This window comes from Chelonia mydas, chromosome 17 (assembly GCF_015237465.2).
Source record: "Chelonia mydas isolate rCheMyd1 chromosome 17, rCheMyd1.pri.v2, whole genome shotgun sequence".
NCBI lineage: Eukaryota > Metazoa > Chordata > Testudines > Cheloniidae > Chelonia > Chelonia mydas.
Window position 1 is genome coordinate 16,185,814 of NC_051257.2, and position 27,611 is coordinate 16,213,424.

The 27,611-nt window shown below is 45.9% G+C and overlaps 1 protein-coding gene across 6 annotated transcripts in view; it reads right to left on the minus strand.

The window, feature by feature from the left end:
• Positions 1–27,611, minus strand: part of GTF2IRD1 (GTF2I repeat domain containing 1) — a 176,274-nt gene that overhangs the window by 100,012 nt on the left and 48,651 nt on the right. For 2 of the 6 annotated variants that reach the window (XM_043531147.1, XM_043531146.1), the window contains exons 1-2: positions 11,042–11,170; positions 3,193–3,321 (exon numbers count right to left, since the gene is read on the minus strand). In XM_043531147.1, coding sequence (XP_043387082.1) covers positions 3,193–3,321; positions 11,042–11,050 — 138 coding nt within the window. In that variant the 5' untranslated portion in view covers positions 11,051–11,170. Of the gene's footprint in view, positions 1–3,192; positions 3,323–11,041; positions 11,172–27,611 lie in introns of those variants that run through there. The other 4 variants (XM_037880434.2, XM_037880435.2, XM_043531145.1 and 1 more) reach the window with 3 other exon arrangements.

A 27,611-nucleotide genomic window follows, 5' to 3' on the forward strand; every position in this document is an offset into this window, starting at 1 on the left:
ATTGTGCTGGGTGCTGCATAAATCCATAGCAACAGATGGCCCCTGCCCCCAAAGACCTTACAACTGAAATAGACAAAGAGCGGCAGAACCGAAATTTTATTATCCTCATTCGACAGTGAGGGGAACTGGGACACAGAAAGACTAAATGACTTCCTCAAGGTCATGCAGGATATTTTGTGTCAGGGCCAGAAATTGAACCCTCCTGTTCCAAGTTCTTTCCCCAACACCAGCCTCTCTCTATTGGATTTTGAAGTGACTTGAATAGAGGGGCTTCAGAAGGACATTCATTATAAATTTAAAAATCACAACCCAGGCCACAATAGATTTAAAATGGCACGTGCGATTGCAAGGCAGTTGCAATATACTAATGGAATAGATAAACCGGGAAACCTGGAAGTGCTGTATTAGACCGCCCCTGTTCAGTTACATGGAAATATTTGTTAGAACAAATTGTTTTAAAATCCTGCTAAAAGGCAGTACAAATAATTTCACACATTGGCTTGCCTTCCTCTGAACTGTACACTTCCGTGGAATGCTGGGGTCATGCTCATCTCCATGACACTTTGAGCTGCGTAGCAAAGAGGGGCAGGTAATTTACGACACAGAGCATGCACCTACCAGTAACACCACAAACTATAGATGTGCATGGGGGACATATCTGGTGCTTTCCTGACTCTATTTAGTGCCATTTATAAACCACGTACGCTCCTTCACACAGTCTCCTAAGTGAGCCCCACACCCTTGAAGAAATCTTTGATTTTTTACCATCAAGGCTAAACCCAATATGAGAAGCTAAGAGGCCCCACCACTGTGGAGAGAGATCCTCCTTGTCTTGAGATTAAGGGACCAAGTTCAGAGGGAAGTTTAAGGGGATAAAACACAATCCAGTGAAATATTCACTGAACTCAAAGGAGTTTCCTCTAGGGATTGCTTTTGGTCTTGGGAGCCTTACATCTGACACTGACAATGGCTAGTCAGGTGGTGAGCCAAGATCTCCTGTTTATAGTACAATAACTTGATGGCTTTATCGTTGCCTCGTCCTACTCCTTCCCTCCCCACCCTGCATCTTGTCATAATACAGACTGTAAACTCTTACTGAGCCTCTGTACAGCACCTAGCACCGTGGCTTTGATCTTTGACTGACATCCGTAGACATTACAGCAATACAAATAATGAATGGGTTACCCATTCTTCCTTCCTCTTCAGCATTTATGCTACACAAATTTAGACTCCCTGAGACTCTCACCCACTTAAACCTCCTTTCACACCATCTCTGAATTTGGCCCAAGGCTAGGGAATTTTTTAAGACAGGAGAATTGACATGCTAAGTGGCTGGAAGACAGGGATGTAGCAGGAAAAGCAACTAGAAGGAAGCTAAAGCCCCATGTAATTAACACCTTCTTCCGGCTCCTCAGCATGTAACTATGCAAGCTTAGATACTCTGAGACTCAACAAGAGTCTTGCACGCTTAGGGCACGTCTTCCCTGGCAACGTTAAAGCACTGCCGCGGCTGGTGTAGTTCCAAAAAAGCCACCTCCACGAGGGGCGTAGCTTCCAGCACTGGTGCACTGTTTATACTGGCACGTTACAGCGCTGAAACTTGCCGCGCTCAGGGGGGTGTTTTTTCATCCCCATGAGCGAGAAAGTTGCCGCACTGCGAAGTGCCAGTGTAGACAAGCCCCAAGACAGCCACTTATCCATGTGCAACATATATTGCCTTCTACATCACCTCTGGACTTGGTTCTCAGAAAGTGGATGGACCCCAAGTAATGGGAAACAATTCCTTTTTGGGGGAAGACATGAAGAGGGTAGGATAATGATTTACCATCCATAAACTAGAAGAAGGTTAATTGGAGAAAAAAAAAATCCCTTCCATGAAAACAGCAAGAGGTACATTAATTCATTCAATCAACTAAACTAAACAACAGTCAAGGAAAAAACAGTCAATAATGAGTGGGATGGATATGTATGAACAAAGAATTCAAATAATAATTAACTCCAAGTTCTTTTTTAAATTTGTATATGAAACATATATAGAATTGCACTCAAAAGCTTATGTTAAAACAATATTATTAAGATTCCAAAGCCAAGCATTCAAAAGTTAGGAAACGCCAGAATTAACGTTACTTGTGCAATGCTTGCACGTACGTGATCATGTAATTAAAGACGATACCCTAATGCATATGCACAAGGAGGCATAGTTTTTTGTGTAATATATATAAATGGCTAAGCTCTTCCAAAGTGACTAGTGATTTCGAGTGCCTTGGTTTTCGGGTACCTACATCTTAATGGGGCCTTGAGGTGGATATTTAGCATTTTCCGGAGGGAAACACACACACGCACACACACACATACACACACAATCATATTTATATAAAAGTTAACTATAGTTGGAGTTACATGGGAGGGATATTTAATTCATCACATTTTACTACACATGTGAGTAAATACACACACTTTTCAGTTAAAGATAGGATTAGCTCTGGTCCGAGAAACTTAGCCAGTTATCTTGTTTATGTAAGTAAGACTGACTTGTGCAAGATTTCTCCCGAGAGTTATTTTCTTTGTTCTCGGAGATAAAGCCATTGTTATCATTCCCTTGTTGTGTAAAAGCTCATAACAACAGTGGTAAAACATCAAGAAAAATAAATTCAGTTGGTACCAACATAAATATTAATAGGAAAACACCACACATCGCAAAATTAACTGGAGCTGACTTTCTGGCCCCTCTGACTGTCAGGATGGGCATGTGATTTTCATTTCACAGCTCAAACAGCTCGATTGGCTTTACTGCAGCAGAGTACAATTTGATGAACTCAATATCCTTCCCATCTAAATCCAGCTCTTATTCAACCCAATTAACCTAATGTAAAGTGAGCTTCTGGGTGGCAGAATGGCCTCACGAAGCTTTCAGAGCCGGAGCCTCTCCTGTGATTTCAGGAGCTGTCAAACCCTCTCAGGTTGCTGCAATATCATTGTTAATCATCACTTGAAATGAATATGCCCCCTTTGTTTAGATAAATTATTGGATTTCATATTTGGGTCCCTGTGGCCCATTGGAGAGGGCTCTAATGGGTATCATCTGATTTCAGAACCTATCCTTCAATGTTATCCTGAACCGTGAACAATCCCTTATGAGTGTGTAACCGCCTCCCCACCCCAAAAACCACCTTGGCAAGCAGCCTCACTCACCATTGAATCTAAGGCAGAAACTAAACTGGTGATGATTTCATTTTTCTGATGAAAAACTGTATTCCATTGGTCCGGTCTGGAGTTATTGGGGGACCCATTGGAGGGCTTCCCCGTCAGTGCCATATTCACCTGAAACAAAAAAAAAAAAAACAAGACAAGACAAATGTATACCTTACCCACTACTTTTGCAGATGCAGTTGCATCAACGTGGCTGACACCAAGGCTGATCCAAGGATCTCCAGAGCGAAAAGTATGAGTGAGCTAAAGAGCCAGGGTCAGCAGAGGAGCACTGTAAGACACTCACCTCCTCAGTGGATTGGGCACAAAAGGGGGACATGTAACACATACTGGTCAGCAGGGCCGGATTAACTCGCCTATGGGTCCACGGCTATTAGATTTTGTGGGGCCCCTATATACAAGTCTTTTTTTGGGGGGGGGGCGGGGGGGGGGAGTTTGGCGCAGGACAGGGCTGGGGCCTGGGAGGAAGTTTAGGTGCAGGAGGGGGATTCTGATCTGGGGCAGGGGGTTGGGGTGGAGGAGGTGGTGCAAGGTGCAGGCTCCGGCCAGGAGGCGCTTACCACAGGCGACTCCCGGCTGGTGGTGCAGCAGGGCTCAGGCAGGCTGCCTGCATGCCATGGCCCCATGCTGCTCCCGGAAGCAGCTGGATGCTAGCACATCTCTGCAGCCCCTGGGGGGAGGGGGCGCTCCCATTGGATGATCACAATGGTCCCTTCTGGCTTTATAATCTGTGAATTGGGCTGGGTGCTGAACAGACCCATAGCAAGAGAATCGCTGGCCTGAAGAGCTTACAGTCTAAATTGACAAGACAGGCAAACAGGGTAGAAAGGAGCACAGAGAAGGGAAGGGACTTGCCCAAGGTCATCCAGCAAGTAAGTGTCAGGCCTAGGACTAGAACCCAGGTCTTCTGAATCCCAGTCAAGCCCAGTGCCCTCTCCGCTGGGCCACTCCGCCGGGCCACTCCGCCTTGTAGCGAGGCAGCGGGAAATGAACAAGCTGGGTGCTCGTTTTCAGTGCAAACCTCGTTTCCTGAAATCCCTGAAAATTACAGTGCTGTGCTCAACAGCTGTTTTACTATTATTAAACGGACATAAGGAATCTCTGTGCACATGACAGAAAGCACAAGTGGGGAAAGGAAATACTGCCCTGCCTGAGTCAAGAACACATGAGAACTAGTTATCTGGGAGGGGGCAGAGAAAATGCAGAAGATTAACATTTGCGATCCAGAAGCCTGACTTCGATTGAGAAATGCTGATCACCTCCAGTGGAAAGCATTAGCAAGCAGTTCTGTTATTGTGGGATGCAGACTGTCAGATGAAACTGAATGAGTCAGTTAAACCAAGCAAAACTGGGTCACCTCACTCCTTGCAGAGGTACAATGTGTCAGGCAATCAAATCTGTACTCCTCATGAGTTCATTCATCTGCTAAAAACCCGCTCAGTGTCTTATTTTCCTGCATGCCAGACTTACTATACTGGCCTATATTTTATTTTACTGTACATGGTGACAACCGGTTCCAGCCACCACTGCATGTAAGCAGGGAAACTGAAAAGAGAAGCAATTAGAAAATTCAACCCATGGGGCAAGATGCCCATATGCAAATTATTTTACTTCTATCAGAGACAGAAAACCAAAATCATCACAGAATTTTGCAACCACAATCCAACCCTAAGCCCACATGATGCACCCTCTAGGCACACAGCATTACCAAGCTTAGTTACTGAGAAAACCTCCCGTCACTTGCTGCATTGTCTGCTGAATGCAGCATCACAAGGCCAGAACCTCTGCTTCATCAAGTTCACCCTTTCTGCAGTGGAGCATGATGGATATCAGGAAGCCAGATTACAGCTCCTGGATTCTCTGCTCAGCCCACAGTAGAGGTTAGAGAAACCTGGGGGCTGCTCTAACCTTTGCCTGCTGGCAAGTCTCCCAGCTGAGCATAGTCAGGGGACATTATGCTCCAGGCACTCCTCTTTGACTCTCTCCACTTTCCCTGCACCAGGGATTTGGGTGCATCGCTAGCTATACCAGCTCTGTACCTACCAGGTGCTCCACCACTCAGTGGGAGTCCCAAATAGGAGAATGCAGCAACTCTCGGTTCTCTTTGCATGGCCTGGGTGCATAAAATGAGGGGAAAGTGTGAAGGATTTGCTGCAGAACATCTATCTTCTTGCCGGCCCCATATATACAACACGTAACAACAGAACCCATGATCGAGGCTTGGATCCATTTAACCAAACATTCCTCGATAAACATGTAGAGTGCTATGAAACGGCGTGATGGAAACACACGTAAAAGAGAAAGAGGGACAGATCTTCTCACTAGACTTTGCTTTTAGACATACCAATTCTTGCATCGATTTAAGGAACAAATGGTTACCTCCCACATATCCTTCTAACTAGGTGAGTCACCATTACCATATTGAATTATGGAACTAAGAGAACCCTTCGGTGAATCATTAGGTTAATACACAGCTCTGAAAACCTCATCGGGGGAGGAAGGGAAAGAGAGGGTGGAATAAAAATATAATGGCAAATAGAACCATGAAGCAATCTGAATTTTAGCACCAAGAGGAGAGTGTCTGGCTTCCCAGTGGGAGCGAATCTTCCTGTAGGGATTGGGCTGCCACTTGGTTTCTCCTTCCTACTGTTGCCTTCATCATGTGATAAGCTTTTCCTGAGGAGGGGCCTAGCAGCAGGTCTCTCTGTGCCATTTGCTGCCAAAGAAAGGAGGCTCTTATAGAGAGAGACTTTGCAGTGAAATAAATTACACACTGCCAGGCCAATTTCAATATACAACAAGGTTCTTTCATTATTAGAGAGGGGATAAAGGGAATTACAATCATGTTCTGAAATACAGCTGGAACATGCAAAAAGAAAGGGAAAAATCTTTTTTTTTCTTTTTTTTAAATGCCACCTTAAAAGAGTCACCGCCTTAAAAACAGGGCTTTACTGCGACAAGATTTGATTAGAATAGAATTCCATTCAATTTGCTTTCTTCAAGAAAGCTCCATGAGCAAAATGCAAAGCAGGTGTGAACTCTGGCGGGCGGTAAGACCAGACCTCTCCACCAGTCACAGTGGGGAAAGGAACATGGTGTCGGTTCTACTCACCAGTGGGGCCATGGGCTTGACTTTTCAGCAGCAGCCCAGGCTGGTTATTTCGGTTCCATTAGCGAATGTGATGGCACAGAGATTGGGGGGTTACTACTTGAGGGTCACCATAGGGTCCAGATTTTTCAAAAGAGGTCAGCTTCTATTTAGGCCCCATAGTAAGTGGCTGGATTTCCAGCACGCTTGATGCTTAGAACTTCTGACAACCAGTCCGTCACTGAGCTGAGCACTCCGGAAAATCTGGCCCCTATCTGGGTCTCTAAAATGGAAGCGAAATCCGTGGCAAAATCCGGCACAGACTATGGTAGGCTGAGCCCTTGACAGTCTGTCTCAAGCTACGAAGAGGGGCTTTCTTTATCAGACTCATCATCAGCATCCTCCTTCCAGTCAGAGAGAGGTAGCTGACAAAGCAGATCGGAACACAAACAAAATCCCGCTCCATAGAAGATACCTAGCAAGCTATAATAATGCTCTATAGTTCTATACAGCCTCCCGACCCACTGCTTTGCCAATATTCGTCAGCGTGGCCTCACAACGTCAATGGGTGGTAGGGCTGCATTACCACCTGTACTTCCGTTTAACAGATGCAGAAGTTGAAGCACAGTACTGTGCCCAAGAATCCAGCGGTAGAACGGGGTCCAGAACCCTGAACTCCTGTCTGTCAGTCACACACTAGCTGCTAGAGAATGCTTCCTACACAGGAACTCCAGTTATATCCATGTGATGTTATTCAAATAAAGCCACAGACAAATTTAACATCCACCTCACCTTGGTCAACTTCAGCAAAACCAGCCCTGAAAATCAGAGACAGTAGCACCCAGACATCTAATTTTAACCTCCCTTTCAACCTAAGCAGGTGTGAGTTGCAGTGAGGTTTTGCTACAGAGAGAGAAGGGATTTTTAAGTTACTTTAAAGCCCTTTTGTAATATAACATTTTCTTTCTTCCAAACTTTGGATTAAAATCCATATGAAGTTATATCAGTTGTGAACCCAAGAGTCACTTGATGAGGGTGAACAGATAGCAACTGTGAAAAAACGGGACAAGGGGTGGGGTGGGGGGGTAATAGGTGCCTACATAAGAAAAAGTCCCCCAAAATGGGACTGTCCCTTTCAAAACGGGACATCAGGTCACCCTACACTTGATCCAAATCCACATGGCTGTACAGTGCTGATCCAACAGTGAGGCCTCTCTCCACCCCAGGGGTGCAGGAACAATCTGTATAGTGGGGGTGCTGAGAGCCACTGAACCAAAGTGTAAACCCTGTAAGTACTGGAAACCTGGGGGTGCGGCAGCACCCACCACACCCCAAGCTCCAGCACCTATGCGCTCCACCCTACCAATCAGCTCTCATTTGCTCTCCAGATGTCAACACTCCTCTCCAGATCGTCCTCTTGTTAACATTCTCTAACAAGACCTTCATGCTTTCTCCCATGCTGCCCTGCATGCTTGGGAGGAGCTCCCTGACAGCATCCCCAAAGCCACCTCATTATCCTGCTCAGAAACGTTCCTTGACAATGATGCCTACAAAAACATGCCAGCAGTTGGGCCAATGGTGTGCAGAGACCGCTGCCTATCATCCTGAACAGTATTGTGTCACTGTTTCCTTGTACTCCCCCATCTATCTGAATCCATCTGTTGTCTCTTGTTTTAGGCTTAGATTAGAAGCTGTTTGGGACAGGGACTGGCTTTTTGTTCTGTGGTTGTACAGCACCTAGCACAATGCAGTCCTGGTCCATGGCTAGAGCTTCTAGGCGCCATGATGATACAAACAAACAAGTTCACGGAGGCAATAAGCACAGTATTACAGAGAGAAGGAACACTCTCCATACAATCCGTACGGCCATGAGTACACAAGCAAATCAGATGTGTTCTGCAATCAAGGCTCCGACCTGGGCTACCACACAACCAACTCAATCCATCTGAAAGTTGTTATCTGTGTCTGCATAGGAATCAAATGAAAATACACATTTCTTTTTACCCATGTAGGCAAAACCAATAGACCGACACACCTGGCTCCGCTTTAAAAAAAAAAAAAAAAAAAAACTACCACCACCATCAATAAGCTAAAAAGTGGAGAACTTGCCCTCCTCCAGAAGCAGCAAAAATAAAAATGAAGTATTTCTCCACTACCAGCATTTAGTATATTGGGCCCGATTCTCCTCTCCCTTACACTGGTATAAATCAGTCGTGACTTTGTTGGAGTCAATAGAGCAACACCAGTGTAAAACTGGAAAAGGGGAGATAAGAATCAGGTCAACCATTTGCACCGCAATTTCTCAGGGAGGTCTCGGACATGTACAGAAGGGGTGGCTTCACTGGTTTGGGGAACAAAAGATGGCTGCTGAGCTTCCACCCCACACCAGAACCAAACCAAACTAAGTTGGGGTCTAGAAAAATTTAGTTAATTCTTTTCATTAGTCACCTATTTGGCGTGTGGCTAAAACACTTTGGGATAATAGATAGGCCTATAATCAGAAGAGCTGAAATACCACGCACGCATGCTCACAGACAGACAATCCTTTGGGTCATTCTGGCACAACCAAAAGCAGGAGGGACCAGAAATCACAAGAGAGGCCTGTTCTTCTAGCCTATATATGTAAGCCCAAGAGCTGATATCGTTGGGTGTTTTTCAGAAACAAAAAACTTCTCAAGCTTCTGAGGTTGGCCCACCACTAGTTTAAAGTTCAAGAACATCCAAGCTGATAAGACCATGAAGATGCTGCTTCACCTCTGTCCTGTGTGTGTCATGCCAGTTTCCAGATCTTTTGCACCCCAACGTTACAGAGGGAAAAGGAATAGTGAACCCACAGTAGACTGGTAAAAAGGTTCGGATGGCAGAGCTTGGGGCAGGAAGGAAGAGAAGGAAAGTCACATTAGGAAAAGAAGGAGAGCAAGAGTCATGGAGGGGCCTGGGCAGTGGACAGATCTGGAGCTCTGAGCCATGTATAAATACAAAACTGCCACCACATTTTGAACTGCTGGGCATTAATTCCATCTTGGGCTTTGGGCAATGTGTAACAACAAATCATGAGAGCAAAATCCCAGACAGAGTTTCAGCTCTACAACACACATTTACCCACCTCCTTATTCAAGATGCCGTTCCCACTAGGAGCTCTAAGAGGGAGAAGGGAGACTGAAGCGGTAACACAAAAATCAGGAGAGAACAAACTGGAGCACTTCCCTCCTGTCACCAAGTCCCCAAGAATAAGTCACAACCATAAATCTATGTTCCCCCACAGTACTGCTTGATTGCCTGGTTTTACATGTTCTTACATCTCACATCCTCCTCGACTCCCCTTCAGCCCCGTGTACGTTTCTAAATCCACATGGTCCCAGCACAGAGTTTTCAAAATTAAGCGCAGCTCTAGGGGAAACACTACTAAAACCTTCAGCGCTGACAGTGGCTGGCATGTGCTGTAATGGCAGCCAGGCTGCCGTGCCTTCTCCCCTTCTCTCAGTGGCCCAACCATTTAAAATTTCAAAGCCATTTCCTCTCCCAAAAGGGGCATCAGAAAAGCAGCATCGGGAACTTTTTCTTTTTTAAGCCTCTTCTTTTCATCCTGGCCCCTTGTTACCTTTTCAGTACTGAACTATAAAAAAAAAAAAAAAAAAAAAAAGACTCCTGGTGATTATAAGCCTATTATGAGCTCCCTTCTATTATTACGCTCTAAATGCGGTGCTATTGAAACGAGTGTTCTGGGGGTCAGCATTTGGAAGCTATTACAGGAAGAAAGCAGGATATGCCTGGAGACCTCCTCTGCCATGCGAGAGAGTGTTTCATTCACTCTTAAATTGCCAGTAATGACCTGTAAGTCATATGACCTCTATTCTCTGCTGATGTAAACTGGCCTAGCATCATGGAAGTCAATAGAATTGGACCAATTTATACCAGCAGAAAATTTGGTCCCATACATAAAAATTGCATCATGTCTTACTGTATTTCAGCATATACTCCACACTCTATGCTCCTTTATCTGTCTGCCTTTAGCCACTTGTTGTCTCTTGACTTACACTTAGATTGTAAGCTCTTTGGGGCAGGTCTACTCTTTTTGTTCTATGTTACTACAGCACCTAGCGCATTGGGGTCCTGGGCCATGACTGGAAATCCCAGGTGCCAACAGGACACAAATAAATAATACTTGATTCACAATTTACAGAAAGAGCAGACAAAATAGGTCATAAGGTGCTTTTTTAAAATCAGAGCAATATATAACAATCCTTCCTTTCTCCCAACATTTGTTTGTCTTGTCTATTTATGCTGTAAGCTCTGCCGGGCAAAGACTTGCCATGTGTATGTACAGTGGCTAGCGATCTCGGTTTGGGTCTTTAGGTGCCACTGTAATACAAAACACACCAATTTAGGTGAGATTTTTCAAAAGCATTGAGCAGCTGGCCTCTCTGCTCCTCCTGGAGTCAACGGTAAAACACCTGTAGCGGCAGCGTTAGGTCAAAGGCCCACCCTCGTAGCACACAAACTTTTGGCCCTTCTCAGCCAGCGTCAGTTTTAGCCAAACACAAGTGATTTCCTTTAGCTAATTTTCCTCCCATCTGGAAAGCTGTAGCTCAGAACAGGAGGACTAGCCTGTCAAAAGGATACAACAGCATGCTGATTTATGAAAAACGCTGCTTAAATGCATCAATAGATCAATCACAATTGACACTAAACACCGCTCCCTTGCTCCGCCCCTTGCCCTGCCTTGTTCGCTGGAATATTTACCGCATGCATCTGCGCTGCTTTAAAACCTCAGCTCTTCCTTGTACTCCGCTCCATCTTTCTGTGCTTCTTTCCCCTTCTCCTCCCACGCTTCTGTCTATGCAAAAAGAGCTGCATCCAGTGCTTCTGAAGTATTTGCTCTCCAGCCTGACTTGCTGAAAACTGTAGAGCTCTTTGCTGTAAACCTTCCCCTTTTCCCTCGAGGCACACCTCCCCAACACGGAGCCAGGAGCCTACTCAGCCCCTCAAATCCTACTCAGCCCCTTGAAATCTCCTTTCAATCTCTACCAGCCATGCCCTGGACTGAGTCCTGCTGCATCCGGAGCCAGCTACTTTCCACTCCTGTGCTGGCGACAACGATCGCTAGACAATACCAAGCGCAGCACCATGCATTCCGATAGTGTCTTTCGTGCAAGGGTCTCAAGTGCTTTGCAAACAACTGAACCCCTCAGTAGTACCATGGCCATATCGCACGAGGCTCACATGCAAAGCAAGGTGTTCTGTCTTCCTACTGTCCATACCAGTCCCAGCCAACCCCCTCACTGGTCCAAATGGAGTCCACACCCACCCCTCCTAAACAAAAATAAAGGTCAGGGAATTTGTCTTCAGTTCATTCACCCAGCAACATGCTGAGGCCGGCATCTCTCTGCACAGCCCCCTCTCCGCTGGCCCTTCCCCACTGTTAAGGAACCACTGTAGATAGTGTTTCCTGTGGAGGAAATGTGTGGTCAGCTACAGCCCTTCCACCAAATCTTTCAGATGGGGCAATGAGATGCTTCTGGGCTTTAATTTCACAAATAAAGGTTGGCAAATTAGGCAGTAATGATTCTGAGCCATTCAAACCAGATTGTAAATCATGTGCTTGAAGCTGCAAGCAGATAAAAGGGGGGGCAGAGAATTTCTAATGAAGCAAGATTAGAAAACCAGCTGAGCCTCGGTGCGCCCGCCTGAGGAATAAGAATGAAGCTAGCTGTACTTAACTCGATTTGCTACCCAGACAATAACCGCAGAAGGCAGGAACTCGGGGGCAGCCAACAGCAGAAACCTGATTGTTTCCCTGCAGGCCCTGGGACCAATCTCACCCTGAAAGGGAACCGAAAAGACAGACAAAAAAAAAAAGAGACTTGTTTGGAGTGCTGGGATGGGGCTGACTGAAGGAAAAGCCTTTCATTGCTAGAATGGTGTTTCAGACACCCCCTGAGAGACATCCCACAAGAAAGGTGTCTCGTGGCCCTTAGTGGCCAGCAACCCATGTTACCTGTCTCCACATGCTCCTCTCCTCAGTCACGGACCACATCTGAGCCAGTGGGAAGACTAAGAGGTGCCTTTCACCACGGAACATGGCTGCTGCAGCCAAGCAGTGGCTGAGCGGTGGGACTGGCAGCCCGTAAGTTTTGGGGAGAGCACAAGAAAGCCCTCACAAAGCCTGCTGACCGGCGCCAGGCCTTTACAATAAACTGCAGGAGAAAAGGAGGCTAGTGGCCAGCAATGAGCCAATCAATCCCAACTCCTCTGCTAGGAAGCCCTCCTCAAGGATGGGAGCTGTAGGGCCAGATTCAGAGTCATGCTATGACCCTTTCCCACCAATGGTGGCAGGGCAGGTGCTGGCCAGTCCCAAGCCCCTGGGCCACCACCAGTGAGCGGGCCCACTCCACCGACTCTGTGCTACCTCTCCAGGAGTTCCGGGGGTAGGGGTGCAACAGGGGGTGGAAGGATGCTCTAGCCAGGGCACTCTTACACCTTGGCAACACCATGCCCCTGCCTGGCCATAGGTAGCATGAAAGCAAGGGTGCAAGTTAGCCTGGGCTAGGGGCTGCACTGGCTTCTCACAGCCTTAGAACAGGCTGTCTCCTTCCTGTCCTCACACTGGCACAGAGATGAATTTGGCCCTTCGTACCTGTGAGGGGCTGGGTGTGATTCTCAGGTGCTGAAACAAGAGGGCACCAGCCCAGCCTTCCTCTCATGCCCTGAAGAGAGCTCTGGCCCAATTCTGCAGCCATCTCTTTGCATTTCAGATTCATCCAGAGTCTGAATAAGACAGCACGTGCGAGCTGGTGAGAGCTCTGAAGGAGGCAGCTATCTCCAAAGGGAGAGGGCCAGCTGAAAGAACATTGGGGGGGGGGGGGGGGTGACTCACTGGTTCTGGATTTGCAAGCAGGTAGCCATAAGCAGAGTCGGGATTGGAGGTCAGGTTATTGACACCTGAGAGTCCTCTGGTGATTAAGTGCAAATTCATACTGCGTGGTGGTAGAGGAGGATTACTCTGTCACTGACAATCCCACAGGAAGGATGCACGTGCACTCAGCCATGCAGAGGCTGGCTGTTACTTGTGCATGAAATAAGTTAATGAGGGTGGAAGCAATTCTTTATTAGATAAAAGATAATGACTGCATTTTATGAATTACATCTGCATTCTGTTGCAGAGACCTCCATGCCAGCTCTTCCCATAAGTGGATTGTTAATGCACACACAGTATCTTTACCACACTCTGCAAAGAGGCATACAGGAATCTTTCCCATTCTCCAAGGCTGTTTGCCAGTACTGCAGTCACAGTAAGAGAAAATCCCCCAGGCTGGGATTCTTTGTCTGAAGCTAGCTGGAGCAATGGTGAATCCATTCCACCCAGAGGCAGCAACTTGACTAGCTGGGATCAGGTCCACCACAGCACAAGCTGCTGCTGCACAGGTCAGAGGGGAGCATTCGATCTTTTTAATTCCTTCTCTACACAACCCTTAACAATCACTTTATTCTTCAGTGCTGACCTCGCGGTGTGGTGACACTACTATACCCTGCCCCTCTCTTGGGAATCAGCTCTCACTGTACTTCAAGAGGGCTACAGTTAAATAGAAGGATACCCTTGCTCTCCAGAGCCAGAGGTTTGTTCTGGTTGCCCGGAAAAGAAAGCATTAGACACTGTGTCTTGGAATCACTTTCTCTCATAGCAAAGGATTTTCTTTGGGTTTCACAAGAACAGCTGCGCTCAGCTTGAAATTGGACCAGAACGTTGATGACCCCATTTGAAAAGTTAAAGGATTTCCCAGCAGAGGGAGAGAGAAGAAATGCCTGCGAAAAGGATGGCAGAGGGATGGTGCCTTTCTGGCACAAGGCGGAAGGGCAAAGAGCTTCCTCCCTCGTTTTGGAAGGCAGAGCTATCATCAAGGCTGCTCCAGCAGCTCTGTTGTGCTATGCCAACCCTGACCCAGAAAAATCCTCTTAAAACCATCTGACATTTCTTAACAGTTGCTGAGTGCCCAGTGCAAGCCGATGGCTGGGTTTTGTTTTTCCCCAGGATGCTCTGGGAAAAGAGCTTATTAGCTCAATGACTTTGTAAAATAAAACAAAGAATTTAAAAAACAAAAAAACAAAAAAAATAAAACACACACACCCTCCTTGGTGATGCCCCTGCTGCTGGGCTGCAGAGGATCTCAGTGACCCAGGCTAGCAAAGCACACTAGCCAGTCTTTTGGGTCAGGATCATCCACTGTCACTCTGGAACCACAGGTTACCAGTGATCTTAATGAAGTCTGCCGTTTCCCAGAACACGTCCGTACAGGGCACCTAACGGCAAGGTCAAATCTTTTTCATGCAGGCAGGCAGCATTAAGGATGAAAAATTAAAATGATTTGTTTCCATCTCTGGGAAAATCAGCTCTGCTGTACAACCTTGTCTTTAACAGAGAGGGGAGGTTTGCAGAGGTCCCAGCAGACAATGTTCCACCTCCATCTATCTTGTGGCCTCTTGAATTAAGGGGGAACATTGTAGACGGGCCACAACAACATTCCACGCCGTTAAGGTATAGCCTTTGGGCTCCTGGCAACTTGGTACCATGTGGGCAAAGTTCAGATGCACCTGTTCTGGTTGATGAAAAAAAAAAAAACCAGACTGGGGCTCAAGCTAGATAATAGATCAATAATGATAATACTTTACAGCAAGACAGTGGCAGAACTAGATATTAAGCCCAAATGCTTTGCCTCTCAGTCCTTGGCCATACTCACTGCACCGTATGCCTCCTCTATTTCAAAATAGTAAGAAAACTCAAGACAGTCTAGTTTTCCAGAGGATTGACAACCCTGGTCATAATGGGCAGTGCACTGGGGGCCTGACCCTACACCACTGAAGTTAATGGGAGTTTTGACTCTGACTTCAATGGGAACAAGACCAGGTCCCAAAAAGTTAGAAATACAGGACTTGCCTACACAGCAGGGCAAAGCACGCCAGACGGCTGTGATGTGCAAAGCACACTAACATGCTGTGGCCTAACTGCACTGAATGAACCATGCTGGTGCATTCTAAGTAACAAAACTAGGTACCTTTTAGAGCGCATTAGCAAGGTTTATGCGGGGCAGTTAGCGTGCAGCATGTTAGAGCACACCAGAGGGATGTGATTTGTAATGCACACTACCACCCCATGTAGATAAGTCTCCAATTCGGGAATGGATGTGTTCCAAGGGATTTAAGCACCTCTTCACAGTTAAGCGCATGCTTGAGTGTTTTCCTGAATCAGGGCCTTATTTTGCTACCTTCTTTCTCACACAGATTGCACAGAACCCCCCGTGTGGTGGGGGGGGGGGGGAAGAGGAGGAGGATTTATTTGTATTGCTTTAGCTCCCAGGAGGCCCAGTCATGGACCAAGGACCCCACAGTGCTAGGTGCTGTACAAAACAAGAAGATGGTTGCTGGACCAAATAGCTTCCACTCTCAGTACAAGTCAAAATACAAAAGGGGGAATCCAGACAAGCAGATGCACAGAGGAGCATAAGACAACAACCACACAACCTTGGCAGGGTGATTGGCAGCAGACTCAGCAGCCGAACCATTGTTTGGTTATTCTGGCTCGACAGGAGATCCGTACCAAAAGCAAATTCCCTTCACCTGACTACCTAATGGGAAATGGGGGTATAATTTAAACAAGAGCATAACATGACCCAAGTAATGAAACCAGACTTCTAATACCGAAGAAAAATATTATATCTCCGTAAAGCTTTTAATCATGAATGGTCACGTATAGCGCTGGCAGCAGATTTAGAAAGAAAAATAAAAAACTTTCTGGCAGGCGATAGGCTTGTTCAAATCAAATTAAGACTTGCAGCTTGAAGCTGTTTGTCTAATCAAAGAGAAAGTAATCTGTGGAAAAACTGGGGTAAACCATTCTTACACTAGTTAGGGCTAGCTCCAAGGAAACACAGCCTTTGCAAGGCAGGAATTTATAACCAAATACCCCAAGACCGTTTAATTCCATCCCTTTTCCCCAGGTGTTGCCAAGCCTGCTGCCCTTGTAAGAATATGATGCATGTTTGCCATAAAAACAAATGAAAAACACACTGATTAACCAGGTTTCAGAGTAGCAGCCGTGTTAGTCTGTATCCGCAAAGAGAAAAGGAGGACTTGTGGCACCTTAGAGACTAACAAATTTATTTGAGCATAAGCTTTCGTGAGCTGTAGCTCACTTTATTGGATTCTCCACTGAATGCATCCGATGAAGTGAGCTACAGCTCACGAAAGCTTATGCTCAAATAAATTTGTTAGTCTCTAAGGTGTCACAGGTCCTCCTTTTCTTTTTACTGATTAACCAGTTACTTCCCCCAGGCCTGTTTTGCAGTGAAAAATGTGCTCCCCCGACATCCCTAGGACTTCCCAGCCCCACCCTCCTTTTGCCTTTCTGTTGGATTTAGCATACTCCACGCTTCTCAATTACACAAGCGTCCCGGTTTTCCCAGGTGCTGAGTCCCCGCTGCTCCTACAGAGGTTATTTGTTGTTTCCATTGTGGAAGCATCTAGGAGACCTGACTGGGGATCGGGGCACACTGAGCGAGGCTCTGCATGCACATATTCGAGAAAGACAGTCGGGCACAGCTCTACAGAGGTATTTTGGCTCCTAACTTCCATTCATTCAGGAGTCTAAATCAGTCTGAAAGGCTGGGTGTCAGCTCTTTGAAGCAGGGACAAGCCAATGGGTGTATCTATCCCATACATTAGGCTGTAGGCGCCTAGTCTGTATGTTGTCTCTGGATGACAGCAGCTATAGAAAAATATTCATTGTAAACTTAAAGCAACAAACTGGCCCTTCATCCTACACCCTTCCTTCAATTCTGCCCCCTCCTCTGTGAAAATTCCAGCAGCCCTAGAAAACAAGCTGGGAATAAGTGTCCCCATCCACAGAAATGGTCTAATGGTGTGTCCCCCTCCTCAGAGACAGTCTTGTGCTGCTTTAGGGGTCGTGCTTCAGCCATTCTGAATGATCTGCCTCTGCTGTTATGCAACACAACCACCTTCTATAAAACCCCTCTGGGTCCATTAAGAATTATTTGCATCTCTTCTGTTTATGAGCTGAGAGGAGTTCCCAAAATCCCTGGTGGCCTATATCTACAGATGTAGTCGTATACAGTTCATCAAAAGCGTGACCAGCTGCTCTGCCCCGGGAACCTGATCAGCAGGAACAGGCGCACACAAAATTTTATTAAGATGTTTAAATAAAAAACAAAACAAAACAAAAAACAGTACAGAGTTTAAGCATGGAAGTTTCTGGTTATCAGGGAATAACGTACAGATTATCAAGGGGTGCAAAGTTAAGTTTAAGATTGGATGGCATAAGGAATACATAATCCGCAATATCCCCAATTGGGAGTAAAAGGTTAACGGGGCAAAGTACAGACATTGAGATATGAGGGTATTTTGTTCATATAATGGCTATGTTCAGGTGTGGAGTATAATGAGTGGATACGATGATGAGGATGGATTGACCCTCATTTGGTGAGACTTAACATTCAGTGAGTTTACTCTCTTAAAACATCCATCCCTTCCAGAGAGCTTTTCCCTCTCGGTTCAACAGCAGCTGAGGATTTTCAAAAGTTTGAAAGCACAAATAGCTAAGAACAGAGTTTTTCAGAGAAAGGTGATGTTCCATTCACCCTCTTGCCAAAAGTATTTTCCTAGATCTCTCGTCAACTATGTTTTTTTTTTGCCTTGTGACTTCTTGGCAATAAATGAAGCTTGCCATAATGATTTACTACCAGCATAGGGGATGGGGATGGGACCATCACTCCACAGACCTCACAGCACTGGAATGAGCCTTTTCATTTTGGAGCTTGCGTATTTCTTCCATATCCCTGGCAAGTCTTGTCTTGCCAGGTGAGAGATTCTGGCCAGCAGTGGCCTAAACCACAGGAGGTCACTTCCTCCAGCTTTTGCATAAAACTCATTAGTTAGTGAAAAAAGCAGCCATGTACAAAGAAGCCCAGTCCTTCCTAGGATGGAATTCGGACTCTCTTCCTGTTAGTTTGATCCACTGTATTCCCCTTTTATTCCCCATCTTCTGGACAGTAGCTGCTGGCACTGCATAGATACCAAGTGAATAGTATATCATCATGGCACCATAGCTCATCCCGGTGCTGGCAACGGCCCCAGAGCAGGGAAAAGGGAGAAGGGGCTTAAGCATCCTCACTCCAAGGGATGCTAGGGGGTGGATCTGACCCCCAGCACAGATTAGGGCAGCCTAACAGCTATCCTACTTTCACACTGCTGCAATGGCCCCTATAAGCCTCTGTAGGGGCAGAAGACTGGCTCTGCTCCTGGCATAGAGGCCTCCTCCCACCCGCTTAGACGGATCAAAGGGGGTAACAATGAATCTGTTCCTCCATTGTTAAGGCTGTAGCTTACAACTGTACAGCATCTTTAGTGAAGCTGTGGAAAGTGTCGCGCTTACTTAGACTGGGGACAGGGGCCATCTCTTTGCTGTGTGTTTGTACCGTGTCTTGCGCAACGGGGCATGGTCCATGACTGGGACTCCTCGGCGCTATTGTAAATAATAAATAGCAGCAGTTTGGCTTTCCATTCTGAGTCTGAGAGTAGCCACTCCCTTATCCCAACTTCCCAAGGGGGGGGGGGGGGGGGAGAATCTTCTCTGCCTTAAGTTTGTCAAGTGTTAATCTAGTGAGGGCAGATTTGATCTTTTTCCCCCTTTTAAAAAAAAGAAGTTAGAGGTTGATCAGACATGGGCATTTTGGAAATACAGGTCTTTGAAAACTTTGCCATTTTATTTTGGAAAAAAGTCCCAGTTTTTTATTCTCCCCTAAAGCTATCCCTCAGAAATGACTTGGGTTGGTTGCATTCCTGCATCCTAAACCAGATCCAGTGAATTCTGTCGGGGTGTTTTTCTGACGGCAAGGTGCACATGTTAGGAGTCCATCCCTTACAGATGTTTCAACCTATAACAGACAACCTCTTGTCACCTGACTTGATAAAGTCTGGCAAGGATTATAAACTTGGCTCATGGCCCGGTGGAGCTTCAAAGCTACACTGGCGAACTGTTGTGGTCCCAGAGAATGAAAACCATCCCAAGCAGAGAGCCAGCATAAGAGCTATCCACCAATTAATCACCACTTACATCCTATATTGAGGGCCTTGTACTGGTTAATTTCACTCAGAGTTTGTAAAGCCCAAACTTCTCCAGATTATTAAAGTTACAAATTCTGCCAGATGATGTGAATAGTGGGGAGTCTGGCATTTCATCGAACAGCATGCATCGTCTTTACACCATGTGTATAACTAGAACACACTAGTGTTGCTCGCAGAAATAACCATCTACACGTTTTCACACACACACTGTCAATATTTTAAATCATTTAGAAACAACAACAGAAAACAAAGAAAATTCCCATCCCAAAAACTTCCTCAAAGACACAGTTAGGACTGTAAACGGATATCCGTTAAATTACAACAAAGTTAGTAGAACTCTGGAGTTATATAAACAAATATCTCAAAAGCAAGAAATTCAAAGTCAAACAACCTGAACTCTTACCCAGCTAGAACGTCAAACTTCTTTCCCTGTAAAACCAAACACCACACTGCCAAACAGTGATCCCTTCTTGATATCTCCAATAAGGACCTCAGTTCCCAACTGTAAAATGGGGATAATAGCACTGCCCTACCACAAAGGGGCATTGCGATAATAAAGCCAGTAATGATTGCAAGGCACTCAGATACTGCGATGATGGGGGCCACATTGGTACCTAAGATACACACCCTCCAAAATATATAAAGCTATTCATGTACACCATGCGTCTATAAAGGTCCAGATCTCACTTACATATCACAAGAGAAGGAGGGTGTAGGCAGGGATCTGAAACCTTTTGCGGAAAGTGAACTCCAAATTCACCCCCCCCCTTTTTTTTTAAATGCTGTCACTACAATTTTAGTAATGCCGTTTTTAATTGAATTGATATCTATTTCCCAATTCAACTGCATCTTAAATTTTTTTGCCTGGGAATTTTAACTGCATTAAGGATCTTCTCTAATGCTAATACAAAGCAGACCCCTTTGAAATATTTCTGCAGGAACTAACTGGTCCCTCGTGCTCATTAGCCTGTGAAAGCTCCAGAGAGATAGCTCAGGTGAGAGTACAGTCTGAATCAGAACAAGACCACATGTTTTAACTCAGTCTTAAAAATCAAGCTCAAGTTGCTGGTTAATCAAAGAGGAGGGAAAAAAATCAATTTCAACCAAGCTTTAAAAAAATGGTCAATTCTCTATTTAGTGACCATGGAAATCTTATTACAAAGGCTTCCTTTGAACTCTGAAGTACAGCAAGGCAGCAGTTAAAGGCCAAATCCTGGGCCCGCTGTAGTCAGTAGCAAAACTCCTATAGATTTCAGTGAGGCCAGAAACTGGCCCTCACCGTACAGCTGTTGAGAGATGGGGAACCAGTAACATGCAGTTGCCACCATTTTGAACAGTCACCACGTCTCCACCACAAAATGGCACAAGTTTATGGCTAGCATGCAATTAACTTTCATACCAGCGTATAATATAGATGTATGCTTAGCTCTGCGTACATATACAAATTCACATCATGCTGCAATCAAATTATCTTTCAGAACAACCTCAGAGTCGGAGGGGGAACAGATATGCAGGGCGTGTGGGTACTTTACATTCTCAATTTCCTTTTTTGTTTGACTGGCCTCTTTTCCACAGTCATTGCATTGTTTACAAATTAAATTGGTTGACCATGCCACGGTTTTAGTTACTGCACAGCCAACTAATTACAACCCAAGTTCTAAGAATTTAGCACATACAATGCTTTAGGCACAACGATCTATCTAGTCAGGTTCTTACATTGCGCCCATCCCTGTGGTCTCTGAGTGGCACATTCGACAATGCACGTGAGTGCACTGAATTCAACGGGACCGCTCACATGCTAGAAAGTTAGACATCTGCTTCGGTACCTTGCTGGACTGGGGTCTACGTGAAAGAGAAATTTACAAAAAGCAGCATTACAGAGGAGCTTGGGAACTTGATTCATATAGCTGTCAGTGCTGAAAGTGCATCACAGCTGCACTTTCAAGTTCAAATCCCACATGCTCACAGGCGCCCCTTGGTTCAGCAGCAGGTAATGCATGCTAGAGCACCTTTGACTCAGCCCAGCCCTCCTCCAGGAAAGTGTGATTTGAAGAGAGCAGCCATCAAGCTGGAAGGGACCTTGAGTTGGGCTTATCAACAAAAGTAAAGGGCTTGTGACATGAAGGAGGGAAGGTAAAAGGACAAGCAGCGAACAGAAGAGGGAGGAAAAAGACAACGGACGATAATGACTTATAATGTAGTATGTGTGCAGGTATATAGTGAGAAACAGTCCCTGCCCCAAAGAGCATGCAATCTGAACATGCAAGACAGAGTACGGCAGGAGGACAAACAGAGGCAGCACATAGAAGTGAAGTGACTTGCCCAAGGCTACAAAGCGAGTCAGCTCCACAGCCAGGAGTCCCGGATTCCAGTCCTCTGCTGTACAGTGCCCAACCTTGGGGATGCATCCAAAACGTGGAATCTTCTGAAGTCTAACTAAACAGGACCCTGTACACTGTAAGAGCCTGCTCTGCAGTTAAGGAGAGCTGTGGGTGCTCAGCACTTCTGAAAAGCAGACTCTGAGCTGCTTGCTCGCTCTCTCTGTAGAGCTGAGTTGCTTGAAATTTTCCAAATATAAATTTTACTATGAAAAATTGCTCACTTTTTTCCCCACCAGCTCTAATATATTCACAGGCAGGATGAACTCTTGAATGGGAAACTTTCTGGTACGAAATTTTAACGAGTCTCCTCCTGTAAACAACGGTAGTCTTGCCAAAAAAAATAATCACAAGTTAGGCCACATAAAATATTGAGATTGCCTTAGAAATCCTGGGATTTTAAATATATAATAAACGCTGGGCTCTTTCTATTTGCCTTTGGTTTCTGAGCCTTTAAGAGGCACTCAAGTCACATTTTCAAGATTTTCTTCCCAATGAGGGCTAGAAACTTTTTTTTGAAAATGAGAGCTGAGATTCTCACCTAATCACATGCCTCCAGGAGCTGGGACTTTAAGCAATGCACCAAATATCGTTCAAATTGGGAACACTGCAGCTGTGCTTAAGTGGCACCTGTTATATGAAATATATTGGGCTTCACTTAACAGATTTCTTTACTTCTTACCAGTTTTCCCACTGTATTCTAACCCTCCTTTGGTGCAACTGGAAGCTGGCTGCCTTCAGCCATAAAGGAAACCTTGGGTCACATTCAGGAGCAACTTGATACTTGTGCGGGGGGGAGGAGGGGGCCACAGAGAAGAGCATGCAAAAAATATATCCAAGTAGCATGCTAATGTTGGCCCTGCACACCTAATTCCTACCAAGAATAGGTACAATCTACAAAACCCTGATCCAAAAATCCACTGATGTCAATGGGAGTCCCTCCATGGATTTGGCATGAGGCCCCAAGAAAAGTGGGACAGCTGGCTCAGGGAGTGTGCTAACCACAGCCCTAGCCACAAGCCCCACCTTTGAACGTGCCAACAGCAGCTCCAGCTCTGGAGGTTCTTGGGAACATGCTCCATTAGGCTACCTCATTTTCCATACACACCTGCACACCAAGGCAGCCTTGACTAGGCCCTTCCTGTTTTCAGCTTGGAAAAGAGATGACTTAGGGTAGGGTGACCAGATAGCAACTGTGAAAAAATGGGGACAGCGGGTGGGGAGTAACTGGTGCATATATATGAAAAAGTCCCCAAAAATGGGACTGTCCCTTTAAAAATGGGGTATCTGGTCACCCTACTAAGGGGGGTATGATGGAGGTCCATAAAATCATGCATGTTGTGGAGAAAGTGAAAGTGTTATTTATCCCTTCACATAACACAAGAACCATGGGTCACCCAATGAAATGAATAGGCAGCAGCAGGTTTAAAAACAAAAGGAAGCACTGCTTCACACAAAACACACAATCAACCTGTGGAACTCATTGCCGGGGGGATGTTGTCACGGTCAAAAACTATAACTGGATTCAAAAGAGAATTAGATAAGTTCATGGAAGATAAGCCTATCAATGGCTCTGAGCCAAGATCATCAGAGATGCAGCCCCATGCTCCGGGTGTCCCTACGCCTCTAACTGCCAGAAGCTGGAACTGGATGACAGGAGATGGATGACTTGATGCTTACCTGTTCTGTTCATTCTCTCTGAAGCATCTGGGACTGACCACTGTTGGAAGACAGGATACTGGGCTAGAGGGACCATTGAGCTGACCCAGTATGGCCGTTCTGATGTTCTTATGTGTTTTACCCTCCTGCCCCACACACCAACTGCTGCAGTGGTGAGAGCAGCTGTGGAAGGAAGAGTCAGAATGGGGGCTTGAAAAAACAGGACCACGCCCTTCCTCTCCAAATGAAGGGTTAGTTACTGCTCATGTTGGTGTATAAAGGGTGGGGACCCACAAGCCACAGACAAAAAAACAGAGCAAAGTGCAAAAACTCTGTGTGTCTGTGTGTGTACACACACACCCACCCACCCACCTTGTGCTCCCATCCAGTCAGATTTTCCGTTGTTTTTGTTTCTCAATGTGCAGATCAAAGCCATTTCTGGAAAAAAGCTTTGCCACCACCACCACCACCACTCTGACACCTGGTAGAGGCACACGTCATGCAGCGCAGAGAGGCATGCCTGCCAGCAGGGAGACCTACATGCCTCTCTCGCAAGTTCTTGGAGATCGATTCTTGAAAGGGGTGGGTAAAAGCGCCCCTATGGCTACAGTAAAGGGTTCCATGCTCTGCCACCTCATCTGCATGTCCCAGTTTTAAGGCCTTTTCTTAGTGATCTAACAGAGACAATGCAAACTCCCAAGCCCTCACAGCAGGGCCGGCCTTAGACCAAATGGCGCCCCACGAGAGGAGCATCTTCAGCACCCTCAACTCCATTTGTTAAACTCATATATACCTTATTTTTTATTGCATTTGTAGCCCATTTCAAGACTTCGATGCATGATTTGGATGCATGATTTATCCTTGTCTCATAAGATGATACATTTGCACGCTAGGATCTGCAAATCTGTATTTATTCATGGTAATGACAAAAACAGCACCCCGAGCCCAGCGCCCCCCAAGCCTGGCACCCCAGGCAGTCACCTCAGTCACCTGCCCCTAAATCCAGCCCTGCCTTACAGTTTGTTTCAAAGGAGATCCTGATCATTTGTGGTCCTCCATCACTTTCCAGCTTGTCGGCCCCAGACTGGGTAACTGCAGCATTGCCAACTTCAGACGTTCAAAAGTCCTGAGCCAGGTCTTTGAGGCTGACTTAAAGGAAAAAAAAATCAAGGCCCTTTTAAAAAATAACCCATTCTGAGTTCTTTTTGCTTCTGGGGGCACATCTTCATTGCAGAGTTCTCTACGCTTCAGTTAACGCCTCGAGTGAGCCGAGCGTCAGCGAGAGCACCCACACTGCAGGAAAATGCTGGATCTGCACGAAGCACTTGTGTGAGCTGCTTCCCCACCGCAGTACTAGCTTCAGTGTCCTCGGAGCAGTGGTGCTTCAAACTCATACCCACCCAGGGGCCAGCTAGCCAGAGTTTAAAGCACCACTTATGCTGAGCCACAGATTCGTGCGTCTATGGAAGCAAGGTTAAGGACAACACTCAAGTTATACCTTGAGTTAACACTGCAGCGAACACAAGCCCAGAGAAGAATTTAGCCCCTAGGGTTAAATTAATTCTGAATGTATTTTAGGTCACCTACCAATCATTGGAAGTTTCAACATACATTCTTCACAGACCACATATGGCCATTAGCTAGCTAATATAACAACGAGGCACCAAACCAACTGGAGTCTCTTGAGGAAACCACATAAAATTGACCAATAAGAAGCGGAGTATTGGAGACCAGACTTGGTCTGGTCTCAAGCTGTGGCTTTTCTAATCACTTAAGCAAACGTGGGTATCAGTAAAACTGATGGATGCAACTGAACTTGACTCCACGAACAAGTGCTGGAACACCACAACCCAGACAAGCCACAGAAATTCGTTACTGGATGGTTGACAGCGCACCATTGATATAGCAGTGTGGTAACCAAATAACTGACCCCGGCTTGTTGCTATTACTCTGCTGCCCAGCAAAGGAAGCAGCAGCATCAGTTCCTGCTGAGCACATTGCATTTCTCTGGAGGCAGAACAACATGGGCCAAACAATCGTTTTAAACAGTGACTGTGGTGAAAGGACTTTAAAACATGAAAATATTACCAGTCCCTCACGGGCTGACCTGCGAACAAGTTAGATAACAAAAGGTCTGGCATGGCCCAATGATTCGAAAAGATCCCTGAACCTTCCTGGGATGTTCCAACTGAAATGTAATCCCTTATGCCTAATTCAGAGTATTCACCACTGAATAAACTAACCTATCTGAGTCACAGAACTTGTGGCTCTTGAAGTCTGTTTGTCTTTCCTCAACCCCTCTTTGTTCTTTTCACTGGGTAATATTCAGCGGAACAGCAAGACACTTATCTTTGTTTTCTTTTACAGACAGCACAAACAAAACCTAAGCACCTGTTGGAAAGTTCCTCACCTACATGCTTGTGAGAAAATGAAAATATCCGTAGGCATTATAGTCAGAGTTCTGCTTTTCCAGATAATCCATTTCAAACCTCACTCAGCACAGTTTAGACCCACTTAGAAAACAAGTAAAGAACAAATCAGGTGCTCTTGCAAAAGATAAAAATCTCACCATACTCTACCCTATTTGTGTAAGATGGGCAAATTCCCAGCATGCCATGGACCTTTCAACTCCGACGACATTTGCACTTTATATTCTTTTGTTACCCACATTTTCTAAAGCCTGCTCTACGCTTGACAGTTGTACCGGTGCAATTATTTTGGCTTGGGGGATCTGCTTTTTTACCAGTATAATTGTACTGAGGTGCCTTATATCAGCTGGTATAAACCTTTTTATACTGGTATAACTGCATCCATACTGGGGGAGTTGTACATTTATTATTTGTATTACCTTAGCACGTTGGAGCTCTAGTCATGGACCAGGCCCCCATTGTGCTAGGCGCCACAAAGACACAGAACAAAAGGACAGGCCCTGCCTGTCGCAAAGAACTTACAACCTGCTTTAATACTACTGGGACAGTTAAAGCAGTCCAACTTTCTAGTGTAAGCAAAGCCTAACACTGCAATGTCTGGATAGTTAACACAGCCACTAGGTTTTAACGGATTAAGAAAATAGGGAACTGTAAGTACCATTACCACAGAGAAAGGATACTCTGAATATCCCAGACAGGAAACTGCTGTCACCAAGAAAGAGTTTCTTGTACAATAAAGCTGCAGACCAGTCACTCATGAGCCATGCATCTGTATTTCTCGTTCTTACATATCGTCTCACTGTTAGGAGCTGCAGATCCCACAAAGTGGTAATGGACAGACCAGCCACACCACACATCTTTGTCCAGGGGAACCCAAACTAAACAGTATCCAATGCTCCAATTTCTTGTAAGAACACTTGTTTTAAACTAGGCACACCACTGAGCCCGGGTATTTCTAACACCCCTATCACAACAGAATCCAAGCACTCAAGCCTGGGTATAAGTCCGGGAAGGGCAACTGTTATTAAAAAGTTCTGGGCACACACCTGAGTTGTGGGGGAGTGCAGGTGGCGTCTAGGCTTGTTCGAAGGTACGTGGAAAATGCTGCACTCCTAGCATACCTGTAGTATATCCCAAGAACACACTGGGATTTATGATGCACAGCCATGTCTAAGCAATGCACAGGCATAGTGCCCCATTTCCAGCTGCAGCTGGGCCTACGTAAAACATGAGACCTCGCCTAATGGCTTAGGTCTTCAGATACTGTCATGATAGGGTCCAGAGAGAGAGAGAGAGACAGACAGACCCAGGAAGGTGAAGCCCACTCCCTTGCTCACCAATGCTCAGGGTTGAAAAGAGGCACAGGCCGGGTTGGAGAATGGACATGTCCCAGGTGACACGTGCTTAAGCGTAAAATAGGAGCTTAACTAGCTGCTCTCTACTGAGGCATCAATCTTAGCTGCCAGGCCAGAGTAACCTGAGTACCGCTACACAGCTAAAAATCCCGCCCCTGGCAGTGAGTCTCAGAGCCCAGGCCTACAACCTTGGGCATGCACCTACCGCATTAAAAATTGCAGTGTAGACTTTCCAGCTCCGGCCGGAGCTCAGCTGCGAAGTCCTGAGGGGAGGGGTGGGAGCTCCGGCCTGAGCTGTGACATCTACACAGCTATCTTTAGCCCCGTAGCATGAACCCCGCAAGCCTGAGTCCGCAGA